The sequence below is a fragment of the Hermetia illucens genome, chromosome 3 (assembly GCF_905115235.1).
Source record: "Hermetia illucens chromosome 3, iHerIll2.2.curated.20191125, whole genome shotgun sequence".
Classification (NCBI taxonomy): Eukaryota; Metazoa; Arthropoda; class Insecta; order Diptera; family Stratiomyidae; genus Hermetia; species Hermetia illucens.
The window spans coordinates 35,017,782-35,031,315 of NC_051851.1; the positions used below are offsets into that span (position 1 = coordinate 35,017,782).

The 13,534-nt window shown below is 44.4% G+C and overlaps 1 protein-coding gene across 1 annotated transcript in view; it reads left to right on the plus strand.

Moving 5' to 3' along the window:
- The window catches only part of LOC119651552 (brain-specific homeobox protein homolog), a 38,174-nt gene extending 33,257 nt beyond the window's left edge, over positions 1-4,917 (plus strand). Inside the window, exon 2 of the mRNA XM_038055184.1 lies at positions 4,385-4,917. Coding sequence (XP_037911112.1) covers positions 4,385-4,830 — 446 coding nt within the window. The 3' untranslated portion in view covers positions 4,831-4,917. The remainder of the gene's footprint in view (positions 1-4,384) is intronic.
- The last annotated feature ends 8,617 nt before the right edge of the window (positions 4,918-13,534 follow it).

Sequence of the window (13,534 nt, forward strand, 5' to 3'; positions counted from 1 at the left end):
CACTGCTTTGTTCCAAGCAATCCAACAAAATCCTGAAAATCAGACTGAAATCCTACCTGACAATCGTTAGGGAGGGGGCTTTAGCAACTTTAGAGGTAGATGCTCAACAATCTATCAGCACTTCACACTGAACTAAGTAATTGACAAGCGCTGTGGGTTCTATGTCAAAGTCTACCAAATATTCATCGACTTTAAAAGAGCATAAGCAGTGTCACTTGCAACATACTGTACGAAGTTATGCTCCAGTTTGGCACTAGTTCATCTTACGAAAGCAACGACAATCGACACAGATTGACAGATATGAATTCAATCAGACTGAGGTCCATTTTTAACAGAGGACGATCTCAAACAGAGTAAAGAACTGGTACCAATGACCTTCCACTTGGCTATTGAGCATACAATCAAAATCCCTGGTAATACCAAAAGTATACCACTCCTTAAGTCAATGTAAAAGGTAATGTATGTCGATGACATAAGTATCTTATCGTGCTCCCTCCTCGGTGCGAAAACAACCCTTCGTGAAACTCGACGATGCAGCGCAGGACGTATGATGAGGGACCAATGAACAAAAAACCAAGATCCTTATCAAAACTAAAAAATAAAAGCCAGCTAAACAAAATATCAGAATCTGTGAATTGGTGAATACATATTTAGTGAGTAAATTATCGAAGGACGCACACGTCATTTAACCAAGAAGAGGCAATACAAGTCTTCAAGCGGGTTGTGTTGCTCTGGAGAGGACTCTCCTTTCTCTTAGGGCACTGCCCTAGATTTAGGAAAAATCTTCCAAACATTAAGGATACTGACATCGGCCTAGAAAAGAACCAGTATCTGACAATAACTTATTACATTCGCTTTTCGTGGGTGCTCTCGCAGATAAACAGAGCCTCCCAATTGATTTGTTTCCGCAAACCAGCGATTATCCAACTGTTCGAGAAATTTTGTAGTTCCAAGAATATTAATGTGCACTATCAAATGGGTCCTTTTATCCATAGCACGGATGAAGCTTTCAACCACGTTCCCAAAATGGCACCCCAAGACCCGACAAACACACACACACAAATACCAAAAATGCAGCGCAGCACGAAAAGGCTAGTAAGAGTTCGTAAGCCATTTTTTACCCCCGTGAGGGACGGTAACGGTAGACTTCGTGAAACTTTTCGTTGCAAACCCTGCAGTCTCCACTTCTACTTCTTTATGTACTCCACAGAATCTGAGATATTCCCCAATGAATGGAAGCAAGTTAAGACTAAAATGAAGCGCATTCGTCTTAAGTACAACAGCGTATTTATGTGCTCCTTGCTGTCGCAAAGATAGTATCTACCATAAATTAATCCTAGCCACTGGAAAAATAAAACTGCTGTGGCTGTCTTTGAACACTTAGGCGAAAGTCTGCCTCTCTGCACTTGCAAGGCAAATCTCAAAAAGTCGCCTCATAATCCGTCATGTTCCTACAGAAAGGATTCGTGGCAGTTTATAGAACCCCCGATCAGAGTCGAACTGACAGAATGCAGCAGTCAAGTAGTACTCAGGCTACCCGTCGGCTCCCATAACTGGCAAGGACCATGAAACAATGACAATGGACAGCGAATCATCCAACCAGTGGTGTCCTACGAAATAGTCATATAAAGTATCTGGTTTGCGAGGAAAGATATAAGCAAACAACCTCTAAGCCTTGATGTCAGTGTAATCTTGGATCACCTAAACAGCATCCGGACACAAATTTCTAACCTCACCTGAATACTGAACACTAAAGCGTTCAATAACAAAATACACTGCGATACCTACAGAGGTGAAATCGACCCCGGAATAATCACAAATATCAGACGCCCTGAAAACGAGGGATAGACAAATGACCATCGTAACCACCTGAGGAACACGCAAATAACCATACATTTTTTGTCCCCAGTTGCAAAAAACATATCGTAATGACTAATTCTCCGATGATTGTAAGCTAACAGCCATCAGGCGAATGCCTCATACCGGGCAAATTCGCGATCTCAAAGAACCCAAGCATGGATGAATTCCGTCGAATGAAGAAGCGACTTCACAAAGAAGATATGGTGATCCTGAAAAATCTTCACTGAACGCGAAAAGTGCAAGGAGCAATCGTATCAGACGCATAAGTTCTAGGAACAAGCCACCAAAACCAAGTTACATACACATCAATGCTCACCCTGTCGAGACAAAGCCGGAAATCTGGAGTAATGGGTCCAACAACTAAAATATCAGCGAAGTTCCGGAAATTGAAGACAACAGACAAATGCTGTAACCACCAAGCAGGGAAGAAACGGTCTGCACAATTCATCGACTTCAGAATCAAAAGTTGCCAAAAACCGATGGAACTGAACTGGTTAAATGTAGAGGCGACAATATATAAGAAAGAAAGGATATCACTCAATGCAACAATTATAGACGTTCTTCCTCATCCTGCTAGGTAAGATAGCTCCACAGGCCTCGGCCTCGGTCCATTCACTTCCCGCAAATCAGAAATAAATTTGATTTTTCCCTTGCGGTAAACGATCTTGTCATCGACTTCAAAGTCGCCAGTGGAAGCATAGTCTAACACTTTATACGCCATGACGAAATTCGATTTCCTGATAAAAATTGCAAGAGTGACTAAGCTGACCTTAACCAATACCCACCCTGAATAAAAGCAGCGGGATCACTCTTGAGATTTTTCGCCTCTGGTGCTCCATAATGCCATTTTCATCAGGCCTTAAAAAAGTCATCCGTGATTCTAAGGTAAATGCCTCTTCAGGTCCAACCAACTGTTGGTCAGTATCGATATGATTAGAAGAACCTTCCAAGATTAGCATATACCTGGTGGTAACGTCATCAAAAACAAAAACAAGAACAGATTTAAATATCAATAACCAATTGAAAACAATGGAACTACAACTTTAAAATTATTGGAAATTTCTTCTTTTTAATGTCAAAAGTCCCAACTGAACTATTTGCATTGCAATCCTTCTTCCTGCTATAACAAATTACAGCTGATAACAATGTGAACAAAAAGATCCACCCACAAAATTCGCAGAGCCTATCTAAATCCCGCTCATTAGATTACGTTATGCGGGTCACCTAAACCTTGGTATCAAGCAAAGGCAACTCATCAGACGCGGCCTTACCTCTGCCCAGAAAGTAGCGTGACCGAAAGTAGCGACAGGTGGTAATCGTTCCATTTATATATAATCGCAAACATGGCATGAGTGCGAATTATATTGAAGTGAAATCCATCCTAAGTTCAAACCTAGACCAGGCCGAAGAGAATTGTTTTGTTAAGGATGCTGGGAGTCCTGAGTCCGCATCCACTTGGTGGCGGACCGGACCACGAAACCGTCAGTGAACATTTTTGATAAATTTGAGTGTTTAGCCTAAAAAGAGGAGTCCGCGAACCACAAGAGAGGATGTAAGTTGCTTCCTAAATGGTCCGGTCCGTCATCAAATGGATGCGGACTCCCAGCATTTTCAACAAAGAAAACCACCATCCACCATTAATTGGTGCAAAACAGGGCTCGAAGATATAAGTAAGCTCTTCCCTAGAAGTGGGGGAAGGGGAATTCGTAGGGTCTTTTTTAAAGTACATTTATGAGGTAGAAATCTCCATCTTCCTTCAAAAACAGATCACTAACCGGTGGATTGTCGGTAATACCATAAATCCGCATACCAGTTGTTGAATGTGAAGCGAAAACACAAGACTCCTTACCGAAAAATGTAAGCCACTCTGTTAAGCAAAAGAGAGACGCCGAAGATTATATGCTTTGTTGGAACTGATTTGAAAATTTGTTAATTAAATATTTGGACGCTGTATTGACTCTTAAGTGTTTACAATCTAGACTCATATATCGGAGCACCTCTCTTTCCTTCAGTGGGATTCTGCACTGCGTAAATCATTCAAAGTTGGGTTTAATGGGGGACCCCATATATGTAAATTATTTTCTACAAATATAGTCATGAAAGGTTAGTACTTTCCAAAGCCAATATAGGTATTTTAAAGGATATAGGTATTAAAAAGGAGGAGTGCGGAGGCTGGAAAATGATCATTTCTTCCACGAATCCATTCTCAAAAGTTACCCAACCGAAAAATCTAAAAAAATTTACCAGTATATGCTTAAATAAAATTAACAATATTGTATTACTATATTTTTGAGAAATTGACTGCGAATCCCCCTTTAAGTTTATCCTATATATATGAAATTTCGCAGTGTATAATAGAAAACATGATACCATCTTATTTTGGTGAAGAAGTTTGATTATGAATTGACCAAAATATGGACTTTCTATAAACACAATGATTAACTCACAAATGCCCCTTGATAGCTCTTATTATTCTTCCACTAACGCAAATGAGACAGGATCTAACATTTTTTTTTATTTTCAGGCTTCCCAACAATACCTGCTTTCTATGCCCACTCATATCCCGCCTACTACATTCCACCTGGTGGCTCAAAACGGAAAGGTGGCCAAATACGTTTCACACCGCAGCAAACACGCAGCCTTGAAAGCAGATTCGCTAGTGCCAAATATTTATCGCCCGAGGACAGGCGACATTTAGCAATACAACTAAAATTAAGCGACCGCCAAGTGAAAACGTGGTTCCAGAATCGACGGGCGAAATATCGTCGATCCAATAGCAGCATCTCAGGATCAAATCTCCAGGAATCTTCAGCAGAATCTGCAGGGGACAAAAAAGTGACTGGCGAAACACCAATGAGTACAATTCCTCGCAGAGAGTCTGATCTAACGACAGATGATGAATCCTCCAGTGATGAAAGATTTGATAGCAAAGATACCGAAAAGCACAGGATATCATCGACATCTAGCTAGGGCATCTAGTAAGGATTTTTGACTGTTCCTTATATGTATTAAGTTATTTATTTGAAATTTGTAAATAAAGTTATAATTTTTGCATTATCTTCATGTTTTTATGGTTGTATTTTTAAATTAGAGAAGAAGCTCAAACTCGAATTGTATGGAAGTAACATGTTCTCAAGCTTATCTCATTTCGACAATCAAACCCAGTTGCAGTGAAATGATTCATGCCACAATATTTGATAAAAAGAGTAAGAAACTACCAAGAAAATGAGCTGTACTTAAACTGATCGATCAATCAGGAAATTACTTCAATCGAAATCAATCCAATGCGATATATCACAACGTTAAAATAATTGCCAATGACTTCAGTTGACGTTTGACTATGGAACCGGGGTAGCGCATAGCCCGGAAAAATTATAGATGAAATCTTTACGGAACTGAGTACTCGTCAACGTTGAAAATGCTATCCAAACATGTCTTAGTATCTCCATCTGGTGATTATGGTATAAAAAGTCTCATAGCAACTGTTTGATGATGTTTCTAACGTTGAAGACTAATAAACAGCAAAAGAATATGTTATATCATTTAATGATACGAGGCAGAAACGTGTTCACGAAGGTTTAGAGCCTTCGAGTGACTGTTAGGGTCACTTTCCAAGTTAGAACTTGGAGTAGACTCCAATGTAGCAACACAGAAAGAACACTATTGTGGCGGCGCGAACCTAGTCGCCATTCCGGATTCGTCCCCGCCGCTGCATTCAATGGCCGCAGAGAACAACTGACAGCCTGACATGGGACTGGACGACAAATGTCAGGGAGACATTTTTGTCAATAGTTTCAGGACATTCTTGTCTCGTCCGCCGGCCAGAGGAGGCCAATTAAAAAAATCATCCTATAAATTCAACGTAAAACCCTCATCGACCTCGACGGTTTGTTGGTACCATCGGAAATACGGGGCTCAAGCGAATAAGTGTACCACCGGATGCACATTTCGCGCAACAAAAAACTAGGCTCGCTGGTTGCATGGCGACGGTTACCCGAAGCGCAGTACCACGTCGCCTTACAATCTTCGACCCCCTGAGCAGACGTTGCTTCCTGGTCGACACGGACGCTGAGGTGGCAGTACGAACACCCTAATTCCACAAAATCTACGAATGACGGTCGCGAACTCTTCTCACATGCCCACATAAGGCAGGTGGACGTGGGTCTCGGATTGCAATCCAATGGCTGATGGTCCTCTCTACTTCATTTGGTCCCTAAGCCAAACGGTGAATGGCGACCATATGGAAATTATAGGCGTTCTAGTTCTAGATCGATATCCCATTCCATTCATCCATGATTTTGCACACTCGCTAACGAACTGCCGTCTTTTTACGACCTTGGATCTAGCCAAGCTATCTGAATACCTTTCGAACACTTCGAGTTAACCAGGATGACTTTCGGCTTGTGTAACGCTGCCCATCTTTCCAAAGGTTCATTCTCTTTGTCTTATGAAACATGAAATTCTGTTGCGTCTACAAGGATGATGTTTTGGTCGCTCCCTCGTCCGAATATCTCGAGTGCATTTTTCAACGTCTCCTTAAGGCCGGACTTGTCTTAAAATGTAGATTCCTCCAGAGGCAGGATAAATTTCTCGGCCACTTGATAACCTCTGATGGAATATAACCTGACCCAGATAAGGTTGAGGCGATAAAGAGCTTTCCCGTACCAACCACGGTAAAGGATCTATGAATGTTCTTGGGCATGTTAAATTTCTATCGTCGTTTCTTACCCAAGGCCACTTATTACCAAGCGATCTTGAACGCCTACTTGTCTCGGCCCAAAACTAAAGACTCCCGTGAGGTTGCGTAATCTGCTGAGTCCGTCCATGTGCTTGAGGCAGCCAAACAGTAGCTTATTTAGGCAACATTACTGGAATTTCCTCAGCCAGATGCGCCCCTAGCCGTGGTCGTCGATGTCGCAGACACTGCGGTAGGTGCCGTTCTTCACCAACGGATGAATCAAATCTGGCAACCGTTGAGCTTCTTTGCAAAACAGCTCAACCTAGCTCAACGCAACTACAGCGCCTACGATCGTGAGCCGCGTACCTCGCTATAAAATACTTTCGTTTCTCCCTTGAAGCCAGGCCGTCCACTGTATTCACGAACCGCAAGCCCCTTATATTTGCGCTTAGACAAAAGCTCGACAAAGCGTCCCCTCGCCAACTTCGGCACTTGAGTTATATCAGCCAGTTTACTTCTAATATCCAACACGTTTCTGGAAAAGACAATGTTCTTGCGCTTTGTCTCGAATCTGGGAGATCACAGTCCCCGCCGCTGTCGATTATACGGCAATGGTCGATACACAAAAGACGATGCAAAGCTTCAGAACCTGAAGGGAAACTCCAAATACAAGTTCAAGCAGTTTCCCATTTTCGGCTCAAACCCTTATTTACTCTGCGAGACCTCAGATAAGGGATCCAAGTCATTCATTCTGGCCGATTTTCGTAGGGAAGATTCCACGCAATTCACGATCTTGCGCATCCAAACATAAGAACGATGAACCGGTTAGTCACTGATAACCCTTTGTAAGATTGGCACGTATACAAGTATTGCCTCACAATCACCGACAGATTTACGCGGTTGTCTAAAGCAATACCTCTGTCTGAGATTACGGCGCAATCCTGTGTCGAGGCCCTCTGTCGAGAGTGGATTCCGCGCTTTGGTGTACCAGCCGTAATCATCACGGACCAGGGAATGCAATTCGAGTCCACTTTTTTCTTGGAGTTGGGCAAGCTCCTTGGCTTCAAACGGCATCGGACTACTGCATATCATCAATAGTCCAATGGTATGCTGAAAACGTTGACACCGCACGCCTTAATGGCTGGACATCAGAGCCGGGTTAAGCGACTCGGGAATGCTGCGTCTGCTTGGGGACGCGGTTTCGAGGATGCGGCCAACTCCACCGTGCCGACACGGGCCATCATTATTCGTCGCTGAATTTCTTCTTGGCACCTGAACGTGATCAGCAATCCCACTACTTGCAAAGATTTGTAGAACAATATTCCCATGGTACCTAACTCTAGTTTCCCGATAACTTTTTGAAGGCCTTAGTTAAAAAGCATGGGGGCGAGTGCATCTTTTTGCTTTAATCCGCAGTTCGTTTCGAAGCATTGCGTTAGCTCGCCCAGCAACGTTACATGGGAATCAGTCTTAGCCATCGTCAGGTCGGTCATTTATACCACTTTTTCTGGTAGGCGGAACCCGCGCATGATACGATATAGTGCTTCTCGTCTCTTTCTACGAAGAGCTGATGCACATCGATATTGAGCTCGTAACACTTTCCCAGTAGTTGTTTGACCGCCTCTGTAATTGTCACTGGTAAGTTTACCTCAGTGTGTAAAACACCTGTAAACCTTTGTGTAAAACGAAACTTTATTAAAATCAGTTTACTGGCTATCTGTCTGTCCGTCTGTCTGTCTGCCTGTCTGTCTGTCCGTCACACACATTTTTCTCAGAGACTCTAACAACGATTGATAGCGAATTTGGTGAAAAGGTGGGAACTGTGAACGCTCACGCGTACAGTGAGTTATTTCCTTTTAAGTCGAACTTAAGGGGAGGTCCCCATACATCCAAAAATGGGGTGTAAATTGTTTTTGAGAATTGCGGGGTCCTAAGTCCGCATCAACTTAATGCCGTGGTGTACATGTTTTTTACCAGATATAGTCGTGTGGGGTATCAAGTGAAAAGTCCCGGTTAGTACTTTCCAAAGGTGACATTTGTTGGAAAGGCGGGTAGCTCCGGGGGCCGAAAGTGATCATTTATTTAAAGTTGCCATTCTCAGAAACTGCCGAACTGAAAAATCAAAAAAAAATCAAGAGGCTGCCACTATGTGGTTATCTTTACAATACCTTTACAATAAACTAGACACTCGGGATGACGAAAGATTGGCCGACGCGGACACACACAGGATATCGAACATGTCTTTTGCGTTAATAACAAGAACGGTACTTTGCTTACCGACCGTCGAGTCGCGGTAGATAGGTGGCGAGAATATTTCGAACAAACCTCAACTAAAAGATTTGTTTATCCTCCACTTTCACAATAATTGCTGACATTTGGAGCAGTTCCACCTGTCAGTGCCACTGGTGCTCAGAGGTGGCGGCAAGGAAGATGGGGCGGCAATCCTATCGGCCAAACCAAAAGCAAGTGGCCGAGGAGAACCTCCATAGTGGTGGCACCGGGAGACGCTGCAATCACTTTGGTTTGCCGGCCGTGATTCAGTAGGCGAATGCTCCAAAGGCCTAATCAGGGCGATCAGACCCGAGTCTGCACGGGGACTCATCTGAAGTGGCAAATTGGTCACGAAACCTTACCAAGGGTATACTGGTACCATGGGAACCGGGAAAGCCCCTGGACTCACATACTTCGGGTGAACTCCTGTTGTATGTGAGGGCAGCTCGGTTATTTGCGGTTGGCCCCCCTAGTGGGAGTTTCATGGTGGTTGTGGTTATGCTCAAGTGAGAAGAGACCTTCGGGCCTCGACGTGGTGTTGCGTATCAACACGGGTGCCGTACTCCATAGTTCGGTAGAGATTTAGGTAATTCTTGCATCCACCAGTATGAATGCTAAGCCATGCACTTGGTATAGACTAGTACCGTCGTTGCTTGTCTCAGCGGGGCCCTGATTGTGGTCACAAAATCAATCCGTGTCTTAAGAGAACCGTAGGATTAAGTCTCACGACAGGTGCCTACGTAAAACACCATGGGCTTCACTGTCAGTGCCACTGAAGTCGAGGGAGCAATAAAACGGATTAAATCAAGGAAAGCAACAGGACCTGACGACGTCGCATCTGAGCTATGGAAAGCGAAGAGGTGGGACCCAACACTGTGCCTCAGTGAATTTGTCATCTGACTGGCAGGAAAGTACCACAGTCCCAATAGGGAAAAAGAAAGGTAGTCCAGCAGAATGTTCAAATTGCCGTCCGATCCGGTTACTTTCCCATACCACGAAGATTTTTTGAACGCATTCTTGACAACCATATTCATGAAATCGTTTAAATAACCGTGAATCAAGCTGAGTTTGTCAAGAACTGCGGAACTACTGACGCAATACACGTTGCGCAGTTTCTCATGGAGAAACACCGGGAAAAGCATCGCCCTCTTTACATTGCATTTTTGGATCTGGAGCGCGTTTGATCGTGTGCCACACGAACTCATCTGGTATGTTCTACGACTGCACTTAGTGCAGAAGAACTAGTGCGGTGGGTCCAACTGCTCTACTACGATCCGAAGAGTCAGGTTCGAAATGTGGCGGGTGAATCAAAATCGATTCGTGTCTCAATTGGGGTTCATCAACAAAGGGCCATCTCATTACTTCTCTTTGTTCTTGTTATGGACATCATCACACAGGCTTCCTAAACGTCCAACGCCCTACACCCTGCTTTATACAGATGATGTTTTCCTAGCATCTGATAGCAAAATTGATCTCGAGCAACTTTTCCAAAAAAGGAATCATCATCTCATGTAACACGGTCTCAGATTGAATCTGAATAAAACTGAATTTTTGACGACCGATCCTCTTGAAACAGGCACAATCACTGTCAATGGCGCTGACCTGCCCTGAACAGACCGATTCAAATATTTCGGCTCAATTATATCAGCCAATGGAAAACTCATCATCATCAACGACGCAACAACCGGTATCCGGTCTAGGCCTGCCTTAATAAGGAACTCCAAACATCCCGGTTTTGCGCCGAGGTCCACCAATTCGATATCCCCAAAAGCTGTCTGGCGTCCTGGCCTAAGCCATCGCTCCATCTTAGGCAGGGTATGCCTCGTCTTCTTTTTCTACCATAGATATTGCCCTTATAGACTTTCCGGGTGAGATCATCCTCATCCAAATGACCCGCCCACCGTAACCAATTGAGCCGGTCATGGTATAGCTCATATATTTCGTCATTGTGTAGGCTACGGAATCGTCCATCCTCACGTAGGGGGACAATAATTCTTCGGAGGATTCTTCTCTCGAACGCGGCCAGGAGTTCGCAATTTTTCCTGCTAAGAACCCAAGTTTCCGAGGAATACATGAGGACTGACAAGATCATTGAGAGCTTTGACCCTATGGTGAGACGTTTCGAGCGGAACAGTCTTTGTAAGCTGAAATAGGCTCTGTTGGTTGACAACAACCGTGCGCGGATTTCATCATCGTAGCTGTTATCAGTTGTGATTTTCGACCCTAGATAGGAGAAATTGTCAACGGTCTAAAAGTTGTATATATATATTTCATATATATATATTTTGTCTTGCCTTCTTTGATGTGCAGCTCAAGATCTCGCGCCAATTGCCGCCTGCCCGATCTGGATGAAGGTAGTTTGTACATCTCGGGTGTTCCCATGATATCGATATCGTCAGCATAGGCCAGTAGGTGGGTGGACTTGAAGAGGATCGTACCTCTTGCATTTACCTCAGCATCACGGATCATTTTCTCGAGGGCCAGGTTAAAGAGGACGCATGATAGGGCATCCCCTTGTCGTAGACCGCTGTTGATGTCGAAAGGTCTTGAGAGTGATCCTGCTGCTTTTATCTGGCCTCGCACATTGGTCAGGGTCAGCCTAGTCAGTCTTATTAATTTCGTCGGAATACCGAATTCTCTCATGGCCGTGTACAGTTTTACCCTGGCTATACTATCATAGGCGGCTTTAAAGTCGATGAACAGATGGTGTAACTGTTGTCCATATTCCAATAGTTTTTCCATCGCTTGCCGCAGAGAGAAAATCTGATCTGTTGCTGATTTGCCTGGAGTGAAGCCTCTTTGGTATGGACCAATGATGTTCTGAGCGTGTGGGGCTATCCGGCCTAGCAAGATAGTGGAGAATATCTTATAAATGGTACTCAGCAACGTGATACCTCTATAATTGCTGCACTGTGTGATATCTATGAGACAGATAATGCCTCGTTGCCAATCGTCAGGCATTGATTCGCTGTCCCATACCTTGAGCACAAGTTGATGAACTACTTGGTGTAACTGGTCGCCTCCATATTTAACCAATTCGGCTGTAATTCCATCTGCTCCTGGCGACTTATGATTTTTTAGCCGATGAATTGCACGGACTGTTTCTCATAAACTTGGTGGTGGCAGTATTTGTCCGTCGTCTTCAGTTGGCGGGACCTCCAACTCGCCGATGTTCTGGTTGTTCAGTAGCTCATCAAAGTACTCAACCCATCGCTCTAATATGCCCATTCTATCGGAATGGGAAAGATTTCCCTCTTTGTCTCGGCAGGATGAGCATCGAGGTGTACAAGGCTTCATCCTGCTGACTAGTTGGTAAAACTTCCGCGCCTGGTGCGGTTGCTCCCTGTACTTTTCTAGCTCACAGACCTGTTGGTTCTCCCAGGCTTCGTTTTTCCGTCAGTGAAATCGCTTCTCCGCTCGACGGAGTTCGTGATAAGTCTCTGCGCGTGCCCACGTTCTTTAAGAATGCAACATTACTCGGTACGCGGCATTCTTCCGTTCCGTTGCTAGCTTACATTCATCGTCAAACCAGCCGTTCCGACTCCTTTTGCGGCTGGGGCCAAGTATGTTTGTGGCCATATCCATGATAACGTTCTTCAGGTGATTGTGAAGATCATTTGTTGATGCTTCATTTCCAGGTCCTCTGTTGACTGCGGTTATTGTGGCATCCCTCTTATAGGTGTCGCGGAGGGTTGTGTTGTGAATGGCTTCAGTGTTCACTCTCACCTGTTTGCAGAGGGGATTCTAGGTGGTATTGTTATTCGAGTTCGGAGCACCATGCCAACGAGATAGTGATCCGAGTCTATATTGGCCCCCCTATATGTTCTGACATTTATCAAGGCTGAGAGGTGGCGGCGTTCAATTAACAAGTGGCCAATTTGGTTGAAAGTGGTCCCGTCTGGAGAGGCCCACGTATGTTTGTGCACCGCTTTTCGCGCAAACCAGGTACTTCCAACAACCATTTCGTGTGACCCTGCTAATTGAATAATCCGCAGTCCGTTATCATTTGTTTTTTCGTGTAAGCTATGGGAGCCAACGTATCGCCTGAATACGGGCTCCTTCCCTACTTGGCTGTTAAAATCGCCAAGTATGATTTTGATATCATATCTGGGACAGACTTCGAGGGTTCGTTCTACTGCCTCGTAGAAGGTATCTTTCTCCGACTCTGCAGTCTCTTCTGAAGGGGCGCGAACATTTATGAGGCTTATATTTCTAAACTTGCCTCGCAAGCGCAGAGTGCATAGCCGTTTGCTTATGTTTTCAAAGCCGATAACAGCAGGTTTCATTTTTGGCTGCCTAAGAAACCTACTCCGAGCACATGGTTTACTGGATGACCGCTATAATATATGGTGTAGTGGCTCTTCTCCAGGAAACCGGTCCCTGTCCACCGCATCTCTTGTAACGCTGTTATATCAGCCCTATATTGGGACAGGGTATCGGCTAGCTGCTCATCAGCTTCATCTCTGTACAGGGAGCGCACGTTCCATGAGAAAATGCGCAAATCGTTGATCCGTTGTCATTGCCGGGTCCGTCGTTTTAAAGTCCGTCCTGTCCGAGGCTCCTGTTGTGGCTTCGTAATAAGTTGTTTTCCGTGTAGGGTTGTCAGCCCTACCCACCCCCAACCTGGAGGACCAGTTGGTACAATTTGTCCCGTTTTTATTCGCGAGAGACTCGCCTTCATCCTTCTCCGTCTGCAGCTTTTCGTTAAGAAAGAGCTCCCAGCGG